The 18,434-nt window shown below is 40.1% G+C and overlaps 1 protein-coding gene across 1 annotated transcript in view; it reads left to right on the top strand.

Annotated features, from left to right (window-relative positions):
- Positions 1-2,203: 2,203 nt before the first annotated feature.
- The window catches only part of LOC140273761 (protein shisa-6), a 78,547-nt gene continuing 62,316 nt past the window's right edge, over positions 2,204-18,434 (top strand). Inside the window, exons 1-4 of the mRNA XM_072369425.1 lie at positions 2,204-2,243; positions 2,730-3,642; positions 11,100-11,257; positions 18,099-18,194. Of these exons, the coding sequence (XP_072225526.1) occupies positions 3,086-3,642; positions 11,100-11,257; positions 18,099-18,194 (811 nt within the window). The 5' untranslated portion in view covers positions 2,204-2,243; positions 2,730-3,085. The remainder of the gene's footprint in view (positions 2,244-2,729; positions 3,643-11,099; positions 11,258-18,098; positions 18,195-18,434) is intronic.

Raw genomic sequence — 18,434 nt, 5'->3', positions numbered from 1 at the left:
CAATAACAACAACACAGCAGCTATGAGCTAACAGAGCTATAGCACACGTTCATTCATTCATTCTTCTTAAAGTATTGGTGAAATAAAGACAGATAATGCCTTATTTAGAGGCTGCATCCTCTAAGCCCCGTTCACTCCGTTAAATGGATCTCCAGTTATCTAAATATCTTCCGAAGGACGCCGACTTTCACCAAACTGTTCTCGGTGAGTAGAGAATGTCTTTCATGCCAGAAATAAGGTCCAGGTTTAAAAATACCGGAGTTCCCCTTTAAATGGACAAAAAATATTGTGTAGGCACTAAAGAAACAACTTTTTTTAAAAAGATTTTAATTTAAGGGCTTATTTCATGATTTTAAGTGAAACTTTACATGGTAAGTCAGGTCCTGTGTTATCAAGAGCAATTATTTTTGTTTTTTGTGTATCATTTAATTAGATGCGCTCTTTTGGATTGACCACTTCACATGTCATTAGAGGCCAAAAATGCATTTTAACCTCACGTCCACAAAGGCAACCGTCTCCATCGCCGGTATGATTAGGAACATTCTGACCAAACAGTTCTACAGGCTCCCCAAAGGAAACAGTATCCTCAAGTGTGTTTTTTCGCTGCTGGCATTCACACCACAGTTGGGAGAGCTGAAGTGATGCAACATCCAGCCTGTGGTTGGTAGAGAAATCAAAACCACTATCTAATTTCTATGTCACATATAGGCTCAATAAACCCTGAATTTTATTAGTTTTCCACTCCTCTGTGGTTTGTAGTTTTGTTTTTTAGAGGCTAACATTGAGAAATATTGTTTGGATGTAATGGCTTCACTTTTGTTTTCACATTTTCTTTAATAATAGGCAGTTGCAGTGTGGATTTTAACCAATCAAAAAACACCATCAGTGTATGGACCAATCACTATTGTACATCACAGATTATTCCCCTCATCTTGGGAAAGCTTTAAGTCTAGAGATTGGAGCTAAAAAGGAGCCGATAAAACTATTATCAGCTGCATTTCCTCCAGTACTGACACACAAAAAAGGAGGAGGTGGGAACACCAGAGAACTCAGACCGTGTAAAAATTGTGTTTTTCTTTTTTTTAAAGGATGGAAACAAACATGGAAACAACATAGAAGGTTAATTATTGGTTTATGTGATAACTAACGTATTGTAGTTGGCACATCAAGTGCTTGATGTTAGACATCTGTTCACATTTACCCCTACAAAGCCTGTATTGGTCTTCTGCATATTGTATCTTTGTGCTTTTTCTGACAAGCAATGCTATAAGCATACACAGGATATGCAAGGCTCCGATCATGCCTGTAAAGGAGCAGTTCAATTCAACAATACACCTGACCTGTTGGCCTGATATAGACCATTAAAATGTGTAGAAATTACATGCAGAATGTGCCTCATTCTATTCAGACACAATGTCTTAATGACCACACATACATCCATTTTCTATCCACTTATTTACGGTCGTACCAATATTTTATCTAATTAATCTGAAGTGGGATTTGCTCTAAATGTTTGAGCTGATATTCATACTGTAAGTGGATTATGAGAAAAGCATTGCTTTTATGAAAATGTTTGATATGAGCAAATCTAACTCCATTAAGTAGTATTTTAATCTAATTCTGAGTTTAAATTCTAAGAAGATAAATGGGCAAAAGGTTTCACTGTAGAGCTACTTTACAAAAAGTCCAAACCTTTAGTTAGTCAGAACCTGACATTAAAATTGCAGAATGGAAACTCCAGAGAGCTTGATTTGAGAAACATTTGAATGTCTCTGCTGCCTCAATCCACTCGGTTTGATTCTAAACATTTTTGCTGCACCCAAATCCTTTTTTACCTCCAGCAAAAACTTACTCACAGACTCACACACACACACACACACACTGCGTGCACTGATACGTGAATAGACACCAACGAGAACGCCTCTTCTTTTACAAACAACTTATAACACACCATTATCTTCCCGTTTTCTCCACCTCCGCGAGTCACCGGGTGACGAATGGAGGTATATGACCAAAGAACCTGGGGGAGAAAAGCCGAACGATAATTAACGGAGATACCTGAATAGTGACGTGGTTGAAGGGTGGGTGGGTGGGATGGGGGGTGATTGGAGAGAGTGTAAGAGAGGTGGAGGGAGGCGGGCCGGAGAGGAGAGAGAGAGGTCTTGCCTCTTGTCTTACAGAGGCTCTTTGATTCAGTGGCAGTGGCTGAGACGTCGCTGCTGTTTTCGGCCATTCTTAACCCGGTAAGTCCTCATCTTCTTCTTCTTCTTCTGTTTGTTATAAGATTATTCAGTAACTGTTTGTCAATACAAAGGTGAATAAGTTAATGCACTGTTTTTACCGACAAAAAAAAAAACAGTCGGAGGGAACTTTGTGCGTAAAAAGAAGAGGAAATTAAGCGATCTTACGCTCCACGGCATCATTTTTCGAAAACTTATGCAATTGATGAGGAATATTGGAGTCAGACTTCATGTTGGCTCACCAAATGTGATGTTTTCTGATATATTAATGAAGATAAAGTAGATATTGTTTTAGTTTTCTGTCCAACAAGCCTGCCGAAAGCTTTGGCGCTATCCATGGTTCTGAAAGTACTCTCAGTTTCACATTAGATCCAGTTTTTGCAAGTTCTCGTTTCTATGTCTGCATACTAACATTTTTGTTTGTCTTTCTTGCTACTTTATTAAACATATAGCCTATTTTACAGACCAAATTTATCTTTTTCTCCACAGCTAACCTCGAGCCTCAATCTTACTCGGTATCTACAACTCATGGTAAAGATAAGACAGATTTCCGGGAAGACATCGTTTTTTTTCCCCATCGCGTTTCTGCGCCCGAAATTAACTTAGGTTGAACTTTTGAAAGGCAACTGGCTGTGAACTGGAAACGTCTGAAGATGCAATCTGTTTCTGATGAGCGCAAAACAATCGAGTTCAAGTCTGTCAAAGAAAGCTTGACACAAACGGGAGTAACAGCGATGAAGAAACCCGCAAGAAGCTCCACTCGATAAGAAGTGGAAGAGTGACATTCAGAGAAGAATAACCAGACGAGAGTGGAGGCCAGCAAGAAAACACCAGCGCTTCCTCAAATGATGGGGATAAAGCACCTTCTGCTTCTTTTGATTTACTTAGACCCGCTGAATGTCCTGTGCGCCGCCACCGCCAACAAAAAAAACAAAATCTCGCCGAGGAGGAACTCAAGGGTGAAGGAGGTCAGCGACAGCACCACTTCTGTCCCCGCGGCCATCCCGGGGAAGATCACCCAGGTTCAGGCTCCCACGGTCGTCCAGCACGACACCTGCATGGGCTACTACGACGTGAGCGGGCAGTACGACAAAGAGTTTGCCTGCAACAACACTGACCACCGCTTCTGCTGCGGCAGCTGCTTCCTGCGCTTCTGCTGCGCGGACCGGGGGAAGCGGCTCGAGCAGAAGAGCTGCACCAACTACAACACCCCGGACTGGATCAAAACTCAGCCCCCCTCACCGGCGCCCACTGGTGATACGTACGACCCCGAGCTGGACCAGACCAACACCACGGTGTACATCACCTGCGGGGTCATCGCGCTCATCATTGCCATTGGGATTTCTGTCAAAGTTGCCTATGACAAAGCCACGAAGCCCCCCCAGGAGATGAATGTGCACAGGTAAAATGTCTTTCACGTTATCACAACTTATTCTGAATAAAGATAAATTTGAACTTTCGGAAAAACGTTTTTGAAAAGTGAGCTTTGTCTCACTCTTAACTCGGGGTTTGAGGTAGTTTCTACTCCTTTAATTCCTCCAACGCTATTTATGTTCGTTACAATAGTGGCTTATCATTACAAAATAAAATTGGTTGAATGTTCTGTTGTTCGCCTATGATCAATCTGAAAATGAATTCAGATTGGCACATTCTTGAACCCACGACGAGGCTTTTTCAGTTCAACAGCTTTAGAGAGAAAGGTCTTCTAGCTGATTTCATGGTGAATTCTATCTACGGTTCTATACATAACTTACAGCAACAATATCCCGAATTCACTCTTGCTCATGACCTTTTACATGCCATTACACTGCCTCCCAAAGCTCCCTTTTAAAGGAAATATCACCTTTTCATGGTACACATCTCTTTCTTTGTCAACCCTTAGATGAATCCTGATGGGGTAGTCTATGTCTGTTGAACCTCAGGGGAATAAAGCAAATGCCACTGAGATCCTGATGGGAGTGTATTTTTCTTTAGTGACAATATCTTTAAATCTCCAAGGCACCAGTAGTGGTCACTGAACTGCTCTACGTACACTAAAGCAACATAAAAAAAACACACCCTCTGGCCATTTCAGTCAGCAGCTCAATAAAATGCAGTGTAGTGATGTCATACACAGACTGAAGGCAAATATTTTGCAACAATTCCAGTTTTCAGTGTTTTAGATGAATGCATTTGATGTTTTTGATTCAACTGAAAAGCATTTAAAATTTGAATTTCGATAGTTAGAAGACCAGGATTGGGATATGATGGGATGTGTATGTGAACATAACAAACTGCATCTATACAAAACTTATTATTAAGGGGAAAACATACCTCAGTCTCTGAGTATTTCACTTTTAAATTCTTACAAAATAAAAACTAACTGCTTCTTTATGACCATGAGGGTTGATTACATTTAATTGACTTGCTCTAACTTGTAAGCTGCCTTATAGAGATCTTACAAATATTGTCAGGAAATGATTGGTGCACAGAAATCCATTGCATCACCATTCACCAAATGTGCCCCACCCACCTCAAACCATTGAGAAGAGAGCAAAGAGAGCAGTGAATGCTGAAGAAATCTTTCATGTGGGAAAAAAACCCTCCCATCTGCTCCCAGAAGTAGTTTGAAAAAGAAAAAGTCTGCCTTTAAATTTTGTAGCCATTTCTTCAGTCAATGCTGTTCTCGTCTTACAGATTTTCATCCAACTCTCTCTTTGTTTTTCACCATTTGAACTGTATCATTCTGGATTCTAGAAATTCGTTTTATTTTGATCCAACCAGGGAAATGAACCAGCTACAGAAGGCAGCAGCTCAATTAACAGCGGTCACACAACACTGAACACATATCGTACACATAGTAAATATATGAATTAAGTAAATTAATATGTCGACTGTATAGTATACACAGCAGCAAAAGATGAATAATTCACCATCACAGTCATCGTAGGTCAGAGCCGTGGCATCGATAGCCATACAAAGCATTTTGTAGTGAGATGTGCTTGCCCCCAGGTTATTTAAACATTCATTGAATTGATTTAGAGAAACAAGCTCCCAAAGAATCTGTTGGTTATGGATCTGACTCCAAGCAGAAGGAGCAGAGGCTACTTTTCCCAATTCAGTGCCATTTTTTGTATGATGGATGGAGGAAATAGGTCTGAGGTGTAAGCACAAGAATTTCTGTTATTTCATGATGGCGGACAGACATAGAATAGCTTTGAAGATATAAATATGCAAGTGTTTCAGTCTGTGGCTGGACCAATATGTGCATGTGAGGATTTTAATGTTGTACTGCCATATATATATACATATATATATGTATATATGTATGCTCTGGGGAGGCTTTCTGGGATGACCCCCACACAGAAAATCTCCATTTCTTTGATTTTTTTAAAGAGCTTTACTGCATCTTCTTGCTCATTATTTTGCCTTCAGGATGACAACTCTCCTGTTTTGGTGCATCCTAACAAATTTAATGTTGTAGAGAAAAAAAAGACCTTATTGAACTTGGACTAGAACAAACGATAGATGCTTACAGGGAAACAAATCCGGGAATAACAGGAAAGCAAAAAATAACCAAACTGACCCAACAGAGCAGGAATAAAGCAGATGGTGAGATAATCATCTGCCAAAGAACAAAGAAAACAATATTTATGTAGAAAAGAGTAGAAAAACTAAAAAGAATTCACATCAGATAAAGCTAAACAAGGTGCAGTTGAAAAACAACACAGATATAATTGACAAGATTAATGAATAAATACCAACTGAACAAAATATAAACCATATAAACCATGCCGGGACCAAACAAACAACTGAGCCTCAAGCTGCTTTTTTTGCAACAAGGTATTCATTAGGTTGCAATTTGTGATTTGTGCCACTAGATGTTACTACATCCCACACACTAAACTTTAAAGAACACAACATACTCTCAAAAGACTTGAATCGCAGGATTCAGTGTGAGAAATGAAAGGATTCACATTGAATGGAGGCCCTGCAAATCCTTCCACCACAACCCATCCAACCTCACATTGTTCTCCAATTAGCAAGGCCCTCATTAATTCTGAGTTTTTTAGCCTACCTGGTGAACTTGGTGGCATGACACATGGCTCCAAATTAACATTAGTGTTGACAGTGTTGTCACCACGACTTGTTTTCACAGCTTGCTCTACTGTCTCCAAGCAGGGTGCTTCATAAAAACCGCAGATGCAAGTTTATTTTGCTTTTTATGTTCCTGTTTTGTTTTGGCAGTGAGGTGCCGGCTGAACCGTATTATATTTTTTATGCAGACACGCACAGCAGATGAGCAGGAAACCCAAAGTCTGCTGTGTTTGTTCATATAATCTTAAATCACACACTTCACTATTATTTCACGCAAGTTTTACTTACGCTGAAGCAGTTTTTAAAATGTAGCCTTCATGAATAGATGTTTAAATGGGGTTTGGTCTGACTGAAATTGTATGTTTTCCCCCTGCTTGTGACAAAAGATTAGTCATATAGACAGTACTCTTACGCATGATTCATTTGAGTCACCTTCTATTATCCCATTCTGGTCAAATGAGAGGAGGATGTCTTGCTTCTCAGCCAGGGCACAGAAGTTGACTTAATGATATGAAAATAATTGAGCATTGTTATGCCGTGGTCATGAGACCTTGCGTCCTGCTGCTCTGAAAATGTCAAGGGGATTACTCAGCTTTCTCTCTCAGAGAAACACAGCCAGAAAATGTCCAAATTTTAAGGGCTGACAACAACACAAAGGAACCGATTCTGCGGACGAGTTTTAGATTTAATGCAAGCTCGAGTGATCTTTTTGAAAGGTGGAGCATTCAGCTTTTAATATCCATATGGACTCATGAGACTTTGTAATCCAGTATATACTTTGAAAAGAATTAATATCATGATACAGCAGTTTTTTTGGGTCTCTACACTCCGACAGATGAGGAGATGGTGACGTTTATGTTCTCTTGCTTCTCAGCCACAGGCCGTACTTTCAAGTGAATCTGCTTAATGCCACCACTTCAGTGCAAGCAGAGGCCACGAGACTTTAGTGAGGGGACAATTAAACAAAAAGGCATAGCTTGCTGGGTGCTCAGTAGCATTTCCCCTCTTTTTATGATTTGTTTGTTTGTCACTGACCATTTGGCAAATAGAGCTGTTGTAATGATGTCTGCTGGCTGGAACAAGCTGGCAGCAGACATTCATGCTGACAGCCATGACCACAAAGAAGTGGTGGAACACGGGATTATCTTTATATTTGGCAAGGGTCTGCTCTTGAAAAGTGGGAGCGTCTCTGTTAATTTCCGGTGCTTTTCTAAAGCGATTTAAACTCCCACCTCTGAGACTGAGGAAGGAATGTGAGCAGAATACTGAGGAAGGCAGACCTTTTCTGTTTGGAATGTGACCTTCACCGAAACCCAAGAAATTTGAGTGAGAGCTAAAGCCTGTGATTTGAACAGGTTGTATTGATCACCTTCTGCAGAGCAAACTGAGATGCAATTTATGCCTGGTTGGTGGTTAGATGTATGGCTTTGTTCCTTGATTGCAGCACAGAAACGGGCTTGACAAGAGGGGATTTTTTTGTTTTACTCTGCATTGATTCAACAGAAATAATTCTTTCTTTTAACATATATAGGAACAGGAACGTCTTCAAGTATCTTCAAGTATCAGTATTTTGTTGTTAGAATGAATGTGGTCCATTTGGTCTGTTTTATATTCCCTATAATTTGTCTTTGAAGAAAAATGGGTCTGGGTTTTTATGGGTTAAGATGGAGCTGGTCATTCTCTGCACCTGTCAGGAGACTCCAGGTTAAGCTGTGATTTACCATCAGTCTGTTCCTGTCCTCCAAAGATAGGCTACTTTACCACGACAGAAAGGAGAATGATAAAACTGTCTCAATAAAAGATCTATAAAATGGTCTCGTGATGGTCTTGTCAATGTGAAAGACGGACAGTTTCTGCAAACAAAAGAAACGTTGGTGACCCTTTTTGCTCACTGCTTCACAGTGTGTGTCAAAGTTCAACCTTGGATCGCTAATCGTCCCAAGATACTTTCCACACATGCCACAGTTTGACCCTTGATGTTTGTGGCATCAGGTGTGCTGGAATATTTCCTGAAATCCACGATAATGCTTTTGGTTTTTGATATGTTGAGCTGAAGATGAGACTCCACGCAAAAGACTAACAATTACTGTGTTGTCTGCATACTTTAAATTGCTTGTATTTTCACATATTTGTATATAGAATAAACAACAAAAGGAACTGGCCACATCCTTGTGTGAACCAGTGGATGACATAACTCTGTCAGATAAAACCTTTTTCGGTGTCCTGTTAGTAAAAAAGTCCATAATCGTGCCAGCGAGTTTATTACTAAACTCAAATTGCCAACGGATTAAAATATGTGGTTGAATTATGTTAAACTGCAGAGGATCCAACACTTGCTCAGTGTTGTGCAAAATCTCTCACCGCACAAGTTTCAAAAGATTTTCATGTTAAAGATGTAAATGTATAAAGATTAGCAATAAATCTGAAACCACTGGGCTCCTTAACTGTTGAGGAGGGCTGTTTTCAGTGATGGATTCACACAAATTTGATGCCTGGTTAAATAACCTCATTATTCGTGTCGTGCTGCTGCAACACACTGCGATGCCTCTTTGCCACTTTTTCTCCATCACCCTCATATTACGTCTGAAATTCATAAACAAATCTTCACTAAAAGATAGAGTCCTCGCTAAAAAGGATGTGTTGCAAGCAACAGTCAAAGTTGTCATGTTGACTGATTTCCAACAGCAACTTGTGCATTACATGGCTTGCAAAAAAATAAAAGATCCACCTTAAAATTTGTTGGGGGGTGCTGTTTTTGCTGGATATGCGAGGGGAACAATCTGCCAGAATGGAATAGCAAAGAAATTACATCCGTCTTTGGGGAGATAACTGTTGAAGGTTGCAGAACAAAGCCATATGTCAGAGAAGCCTTTAGCCAATCAGGGCAGAGTTTGTTGCCACAGAAGTGATTCCCAGTCAGAGCAGCAGGATGCGGCTCCTGATCTGAGCAGACTGAAACCACCTTGCCTTCTTTGGGTCCTCCAAAGTAACTGACCAGATAGGTTGTTCATCTCTTGTCTGAAATACAACGAAAATGACCACAAAGCCTTTGTGCGGCTGCTTCAGATGCCACCATGCACCATCATTCATCACATAAAGTCTAAGGCTATGTGAGCCTTATAAGAAAAGGGTTGATAAACAAACAAAAACACTGCAGAATTTGAGACTGATCGATGCCCTTTGAGGCGTTAACTTTAAAATTTATCAGCAATTTGGTAATAAGATCAGTTCACTTTGAAAGGGGTGTTTGATTAAATATGGATCAATATTACTTTGTTTTTCTGTCATAATTCTAGTTTTTTTCCCCACGAAGTGGTCTATCTTCCATCTTCAAATGAGTTTTTTGTTTACTTCCTTTTTAGATTTTGATGCTTTTCTTGCTTTCTGCTCATTTCATTTCCTGTGTTCCCTCCCCACCTGTGTTGTGATGGGCTGATTGCCCCATTGTTCTGTTCCTACCACACACCAGTTTGCCATTAGTCACCTTGTATATATTCCTTTTCCTCAGCTGATGCCTGTCAAATTATTGCCCCCCTGCTGACCAGGGGACTGTGACTGGTTGGACTTCCTGTGCTGGCAACCTGTTGAACTGTCTTTTAATGGTCTCTTTCTTTTAGAAAGATGTTTAAAGTTGAAGGAAATGAAAGTACGAAGTAGGTAGCAACCATGATAAGAGCAGGTGGAGTTAAACGCTTTAGTGCTCTCTTATCTCCTTTAGCAAAGGACACAGCAGCCTGTCCTTTATGTAAAAGGAGAGTATTCTGTCTTTAAGTTTCTTGCAGCAGCAACACAGTTATTTAAAAACCGTCATGCTAATTGGGATTAATGTAGATTTGGACAGGAAGCCTCTTTTAAAACAGCTGCGATTGCTCGTAGCAGACCTTCATATAACAGCTTAGTGTAGTCATGTTATTTTGCTCCTTTTTGTGTTTTCTAAGTTTTCCTTCCAGTCGTGACCTTGTAATTTTTTATTTTATTGCAGTCAAAAAGCATTCAGGAAAACGGTAAAAAGGTAACCTTCTACAATATCTGACCTCCCTGTCTTTTCAGTTTAAGTTTGACTTGAAACCTTTTTCAATCCAGTCCAATCACTCCAATTTCAAAGGATGTAAACTTAGTTTTGATCTACCATCATAGTGTTTCGTGACGTAATTTCTCTTTTTAAAGTACATTCTGAATCTATTGAGAAAGGTGCTCTGCAGATCAGGCCCAGAGTTGATGCAGAGTAACTCGGCATCAATCTAAAGCACTTTTGTGGCTCCTCTTCCTTAATAATTCGTAATTTCTTATCAGGATATGTGTTGAACGCTGGTTCTACTCCTGCTGCACAGGAGGCAATTGGGACAATGTAAAATCAGGTCGCCTCTGTCTGTGAAGAAGAAACGGCAAAATTGTGTTCGCCCTGGAAGGGAAATGCTATTAATACTCCGTGTATCTCCCAAAGTCACAGAGTTATGGAAACGTGGACTCCGTGGTTGCTTTAGGTTGACATTGACACAATTAATTTGACCTTTTATTTAATTTACCCAGCCTCCAAAAATGGTAGACATGGTGCTGGTGAGATATCACTTATTTTACTTCCACTTGCACTCTGTGCATGAGTCTGGCTCACAGTGTTTGTGTCTTGTGTACAACTTTATTGGAAATCTAACTCCATTTCCTCTCTGCCTTGGAGCTAATGGATGAGGGGGGCAGTTGGGAGGATGCGAAATTAATGATTTCTTGGTATTATTTTAGAATGGAAGCATAATTCTTATTTACATTTGTGTTTTCTCCTCTCAGAGCTCTTGCGGACATTCTGAAGCAACAAGGACCAGTTCCGATATCGCATTATGACCATGAAAACATTGGGTCGATCGATGGATCTCCCAAGGACGAGACGCCGGTCAGAACCTTGAAGAATCATTACACACCTGTTCACACCAAGGCGTCAAACCACGGTAGGTGATCAATGTCTCATATAAAATGTATTTGAAGGCTCTATTTGTAGCTTTCGCAGCGTAATCCAGCTTTGGGTTATTATGACGGTGCAAGTCTTAAGTTGAAACCCACACACCCTTTTATCTGCCACAGTCTCCTTTGATTGACATCCACTGAAATGGATGCTTTTCCCTCAATCATTCTTAAGCGTAAACGTGGCAGAAAAGATATGGCAATTTAAATGCAAGGCCCTGCCCGAGTTCTCCTCTTCCTCACTCTGCGGTCCCGTAAGCCGACTCAGCACTGGTTCCAATTTGAGATGCAAATTATTATCTTCTGCGGCGGACGCAAGCTTTTGTCCAAAGATAATTCAGGCGTGCAACTCTGTTCCTTGTACTTTTATCCGGTCGGTCTCCACATCCCTGCTCCAGGGATCAGCTGGCTTGCTAAGTGCCCCAGTATGGTGTCCCAGATTCAGTGTTATGTTTTACTCCTGTGTCACTGTTCTCTCCATCAGCAGCACCGTACAACAGAGTGCACGTGTCAGACAGTTGATGCAGGTTATGAATTGCTTTGCTTACTTCTCCGCAGCAGAATGACTGTATTTTAATGGCCCAGTCATTTGTAGGCACTACTTGTGCCTCTTAAGTTTGCACTGAGGTGCATAAAATTGACAGGTGACCTTGAATAGTCTTTTCTTGATTATTTATCAGAATGTTTCCAATATGCTCCTTCTCTGCTACAACCTCGTAATGATAAATAAATAATTCTGCTGAAAATGGGAAGCAATTAAATGCATCATGAACATTAAAAAGGTCCTGGAATCCAGGAAGGTGGATCGCTCAAAGCCCTCGAGGGATTTGTATGCAAACATTACCAGAAATGGGGCACTGACAAACTTAGAAGTGATGAACTTTTGATGTTGGTGATGTTTGAGTTCAGAACTATTTACTCTTGGGCTGACCTTACTGCAATGAGCATAATAAAAACTACTCGAGTGGACAGCCAGGCAGCAAAAATGAGTAACTGTCCCAGGGCCCAAACATTCATAAGACTCAAGACCACTTTGTGTCTTGCTTGGCAATAAATACAGTTAACTGTAAATTGGTTTGATACCTCTGAATGCACCTCTGGAGCTGATTATGAGCTAAATTCATCTGCATTGTTATAGCTCCATCATGAAAGCAAGAGGCATCCTGACTTATAACATCTACAGTATGATTTGTGTCTGGGTATCAGTGAGGTGGGGGAGGGGGTTTAACTCCAGAATGAGGTTTTCTTGGTAGTTTTTTCTTCCCACAAGTTGGTTAAATACTCATCTTGACAATGGTAAATCCCTTAAGGTTGGACCCCTGAGGGACTAGATGGTGGAAAGTGGTGACACTCAATCTTAACCCGTATAACAAACACTTGGAAAAAGGATTTGCTGTGCATATTGCAAGTGACATCTGGAACAGGGGACCAACTTATGTTAATACTTGTCCTAATAATGCCAAATATCACCTGTTTGTGATGAATGTGGGCTTCAAAAGGGGAGGATGGAGGGTATCAATGCAAAGACTTGACCTGAATATTGGAATTTGTAGCAATGGATAGGATTTAAATACTTTTTTGTTTGTTTTGAGTGCAAAGATGGTACATAACTTGACATAATTTGCACTGTGTGGATGCATGACTGCTTGCACCTGTATTCAGATATGAATCTTTGTTTATAATCTTGAGAATTTACCAACAAAAAGGAGGGTTTACTTTAAGTTTTACTGGTTTACTGGGTCTGAAACAGTCACAAGATCACGTAGACAGACTTGAATATTTTATGAAATAAGGAGGCATAAAGCAGGATAAATGGGATGTATTAATAAGCAGCTCACAACCTTTTCTCAGTCATTTTTATCACTCGTCTTTTCATATTGTGACTAAAAATGAGCCTTCAATTAATTAGATTTAGGCCCAGAAGAGCAGTTTTTCCATTTCATTTAACTACTTCCAAATTGGGAAATGTATACTGAATCTGGTGTCACGCAGCTCCAAACACTGGCATTACATTCTGTAGCTTCAGTCACTCCTTTCATTCTGGTTGGTGTTGATGGAGTATGTCTCCTGATGGGGATAGTTCTCCTCCTTTATCTTCCCAGAGTGAGCATTGTGACCATAACTTCCACTCCTGGTCTGTTCTGAGACAAATGTCCTCCACACTTTGCAGACACAGAACAAAATCATTCCACTCGTAGCAACTGAAGTCATTTTATTTCAGATGAGGACAATTTTGGGAGAAAGTCTTTAAATTATAAGATCATGTGAAGAGTTTCAGTTTGGCTGTAGAGTCATATTTGTCTCTACAGCCTGCTATAGTACATTTGTACAACCTGATGATTCTGTTACCCATCTGTCTTCATTCTGTGGTCCTGTTTAGGCAACAGATCTACTTGATTAGATTTGCACCCCAGAACCATTTGGTTAAGCCTAGGACTAGATGATGCCAACAGGTACTGGCAGTGTGTGATGCCTTGGGAGTGAGACGAGGCTTGTAATGAGGCCTGACTCACAGTGATCCCTCTAAAAGTGCTGGATAGAGTCGAGGTCGGGGCTCTGTGAACTGGAAGATCCATTTTCTTTGTGCAAGGGGTTTTGTAATGGTTAGCCAAACTGTTGCCCTAAAGTTGGAAGTTTGCTATGACTTATTTTTGTGTTGAAGCATTAAAGAAAGCACATTAAGCTTAGTGATATTTTCCCTTTTCTTCACTGAAATGTACAGATTTTGTGGATCCCACAGAAGACACTTGTTTTCCAGGCCTTTTTTTTTCCTTGATTTCATGACATCATTTTGAAACACATTATCATAATGCCTGCCCTAGTTAGTGCGCACTCAAAAAAATTAGCAGCTCCGTCACACTCCGTTTTTGGCCAATCAAAACTAAGCTTTCAGCTCTGACACTGTCCCATAATAACATGGAAATCACCTGAAATGTTATTGATTGAATATTCTTTATATATAGGCTGACTTATATATTCTGTGTTGAATCCAGGCTCAGCAGACTTAAAAAAAAACATACTTTAATGAAATTTTGATGGATTAATTACACCCTGGACAGATCACCAATCCAGGACCACACAGAGAAAAATGAGACGTACAATCGTGCACGAATCACAAATTAACCTAACATGCATGCTTTGGTACGGTGGCAGAATTCAAACCAGGAGCCCTCTCGCTGTGAGGCGCCAGTGCTGACCACCATTTAAATGGAGCTTACAGATGATTTGAGTTCAGCATCCGTTACTATGGTGATCTAGAAAGTTAAAAGAGCCACCTTCATGAGACGCTAAATTTAGGTCCAGCATACCTTATTAAGCCATTAATCTGACTTCATAGTATATCCCTCTGAATCCAGTCAGTGCTGGCTAGCTTTTAACTGACTACTAACAGTTTTAGTGGTTAATTATAGCAGATGAAACTGAAAGGTTAAACTTTGATTCTGTCTCAGTGGGGCTTTTAGTTGTTTTGCTTCCAGTAGACAGAGCCAGGTTAGTTGTGCTGCTATGCTAAGCTAAGTTATCGGCTGCTATCTGTAGTTTTATTTGTGCCCTAAAGGTTATAAAGGGGTATTACTCTTCTATTGACAGGACTTCTGATTATTGGAACAAACAAAGGTACAGTAAAACTGAGCCAATAGATCTCTTTTCACAGCTCTCTTTTCCTACAGGTTTGGATAAAAGTATAGTAGAGCTTGACTTGATTTAGAATGTTTTGTCAAAACTGTACCTCTGAACTTTAGGTAACCGTGGATGACAATAATTGCAAAACTAACCTGAATTTAATAAAGCAGTTTATGTACATTGTAACCGTACACCAGACTACTTTTTCCCCTAAGACCAACTCAAACACAACCTCAATTTTGCGAAGGCTAGTTGCTTTTCAGTATGCAGTGTAGATGAGGCAGTTTTCTGGAGCACTTTTCAGAGATAATAAGGGGCTATAGGTTCATCTTTCCTCGTGGGAACAATTTATATCACCGTCAGCATCTCATAGAAGATTTCAGTTCTTGTCCTTGGAGGATGCAGAGGTTATGAATCATCAGCATTTCAACCTGGGAGGCAAACTATAGCTATAATCTGCACGTAAAATCACCAGGTTTGAGGGAAATATTCTACGTCTTTGGTTCGAAATCAAAAGTGATGTCAGCATCAGTAATCAGCTTTTAGTTGTACTCTTTGTTGGATTTTTAAAAGGAAAAAAAAAAAAAAGGAAGTGCTTTGCTGAGGCTTAAGTGGAAAACTTTGGTGTGATGAAAGCCTGGCCTAATGGTCCCAGGTGTTTCTTCTCATTATGATAATTTGAAATGCTGTTCGATCCCAGCTTCCTCGGGCTCAAAGGTCTGAGTGATATTATTGACTTTGAAGTGGTTCCTCAGAGAGGAAGGCATCTAACTGTTTGCTAGTTAATATAGAGGGGGATTAACATGGCAGAGTGGAAGGACGAGAGGTTATTTGAAGGGCCAGCTCTGCAGATTCTGGATTGTTTTTTTCTTTACTTTAGGTCTGATAGATGCTGCATTCTTTAATTTCTTCTCAGGATTTGCTTTTGATTGACGGCACAACTGAATTCTTCTGGTGCTTGCAGGTGCCTCGTCTTGCTTTTGTGTTCATGCTGCATTCTCAATCTCAGCAGAACTAGAAGGATGAGGTGCAGGATTGATCTTAAACTCGGAGAAATCCTGAAAATCTGACGTTTATTGCCTTTTCTAAACAAAATCAAACCTGAATATTCTTCCCTCTTATGAGCCAAAAGTGCTGCTATATCACTATCCAGTAGCATAAGATATTTTTGTCCCTGCAGACATAAAATAAGTAGCATGATAAATGCAGACTATAAAAGCCCTGAAATCTGCTGACTGCATCCTCAACCAATACATATTGACGAGCTGATGATCCCACCTGAGAGTCAGTTTGGTCTGTTATGCCATTTTAGCCCTGTTTAGTATTCCTGTCATCTATGGCTGCTCTTTTCTTAAATGGCAGGAGTGGGAATTCATAATATTCTGAAGACCCAGCTGCACCAGCCTTTAAAAAAAAATCTTCTGTGGAATCAATTTTCTCCAATAGATTGATAACTGAAGGCTCTGCCTCCCATTCTGCTTTTGGAACCACAAGTTAACCTTGCATCTTAGAGCAAAGTGTTCTGTTGGGGAAAATATTGCATTATGAGATATTTTAAGATGTAATAGAGCTCGGTCATTAAGAGCTTTATGTGAGGAGAAGAATTTAAAATTTTATTCTGAATTTAACAGGGAATCAATGAAGAGAAGCTAAAACTGGAGAAATAGGATCTCTCCTATCCAATGTTGAATTAACAAATGCATGGAGCATTTTCTGCTTCACTCTGAGACAGGAAGTTCCTAATTTTGACAATTTAATGGAGGTGAAAGAAGGCAGTCTTAGAAATCTGTTTAATATGTGGTCTTTGGAGAAAATTCATTAAGCTCTTTATGTCTTTAAGACATGCTTGTCGGTGTGATCAGTAACCAACTGATAAGTATGCCGAGTATCATCAGTAGAGCAACTGTCCAATAATATTACCCATTGGAAGCATGTATTAAGTGAAAAGAATCGGTCCAAACACAGAACCATGAGGAACTAAACCAGCCTAATGCAGTGTACTTAATCCCAATAACATGTTGAAGTCTCTGTAATCGAATGGTGTGATCGATCGTATCAACAGCAGCACCGAGATCCAACAGGACAAGCGCAGACGAAGAAGCTATTGTTGTGGTTAACTCGAAAACAGTCTAAAGAGAAATTGGGTTCTAAAGCTGTTATACTTGATGATACATCAGTGGGAAGGATTCCATGAATCTTCTCACTGATGGAAACGATTTTATCGGTGAAGAGGCTCAGGAAGTCATCACTACTGAGTGCTAAAGGAATGCGAGGCTCAACAGAGCTAGGACTCCAGTGGTAATCCTTCAGATGGCAACCAACCTCTTCCTCTTTTAAGCCTACAGGATAATGGTGGCAGCAAAAACATTGATAACATGAACGGCCCTCTTTACCGTTGTAAAAAGGTGATATTTTCATGCAATTCTACATTTATACTTATTTGAAATTGCATTTTTATTTTATTTTTTTTACCAAAATACCTACTATAATAAGGGGGGGGGGCTCTGAATCCCTCATAAAAGCATCAAGCCAGAAAGATCACTAATTGTTTACTTGATTTGCCCTAAAATAGTATGATTCTACAGAGGATATAAGCCTATAATTAGATTTTTGTTATTTTATTTCATAACAGCTGGCCTCATCCTCTGCTCTGTTCTGTGGTTCCAGCGCAGAAACCAATTTGTCTGTCTGTTTAAACAGCTTTGTTGTTTGCAGAAAAGCCTTTTGGTTGGGCTTTCAAAATTGTTTGCGTACAATCCTTCTGTAGAGTTTGTGAGAATCCTTCTGCTCTCTGATGCTGTTTAATAAAGACAAAGAAACGCGGCTGCCACTCTGCATCTGTTTGGTCAGCGAAAGATATTGTCTCAGCTTTAAAATCTGTGACTGGAGCTCCCAGACATCTGGTTGACTGTGGAGAATGAGCGGAATTAATCTTTTTTTGGGGGGGAGGAGGGAAAAAGTCCAACCCTAACAAGCTGAAAGTGGACATGTCACCACCTATCGGACTCAGTTTGGTCAAATGGATTCCCCTCCTTTATATACTGGTATTGGAGAAGTGGTCCACCTTTAATATTAGCTCGACTGTACTTTGCATGTAAACGAACAGACTGGCAGAATGTGATAAGTGTCATCTGTAACTTAAAGAGAGAACACAAAGCTTTTTAAGTGCTCAAGTTTGTTTTTAAATATGAAATTTTCTTTCACCAGGTCATTATGGGAAAGAGAACCTGCGCAGCGGAGGCCAAGACATGCACAACTACATCTCCTCTGGGTTTGTTACACTCGGACGAGGCCACTTGAAAGGTAGTCTGTCCTCATTCTGTGTTGTTTTTCATTTCACAGTAAGTTCAGAATAAAGATGATTTTACTCTGACAGCTTTAGTGTCATGCTGTCATCCTATTTCTGCCAAAATGTTGTGTACAGGACAGTGCTGTTAAAAGGGAGAAAAAAGTCAAAGACTGTGACTTTTGTTTCAGCTTAGTGGAAGTTTGGACATTGCAAGATGTCCCTTCAAGCCATTATGAGCTGCAAAGTCCTCTCTC

Source organism: Leuresthes tenuis, unplaced genomic scaffold (assembly GCF_036924035.1).
Source record: "Leuresthes tenuis unplaced genomic scaffold, fLeuTen1.0.hap1 SCAF_17, whole genome shotgun sequence".
NCBI classification, from domain to species: domain Eukaryota; kingdom Metazoa; phylum Chordata; class Actinopteri; order Atheriniformes; family Atherinopsidae; genus Leuresthes; species Leuresthes tenuis.
Note: the sequence above shows the minus strand (reverse complement) of the source record. Positions and strands in the feature narration are given on the sequence as shown.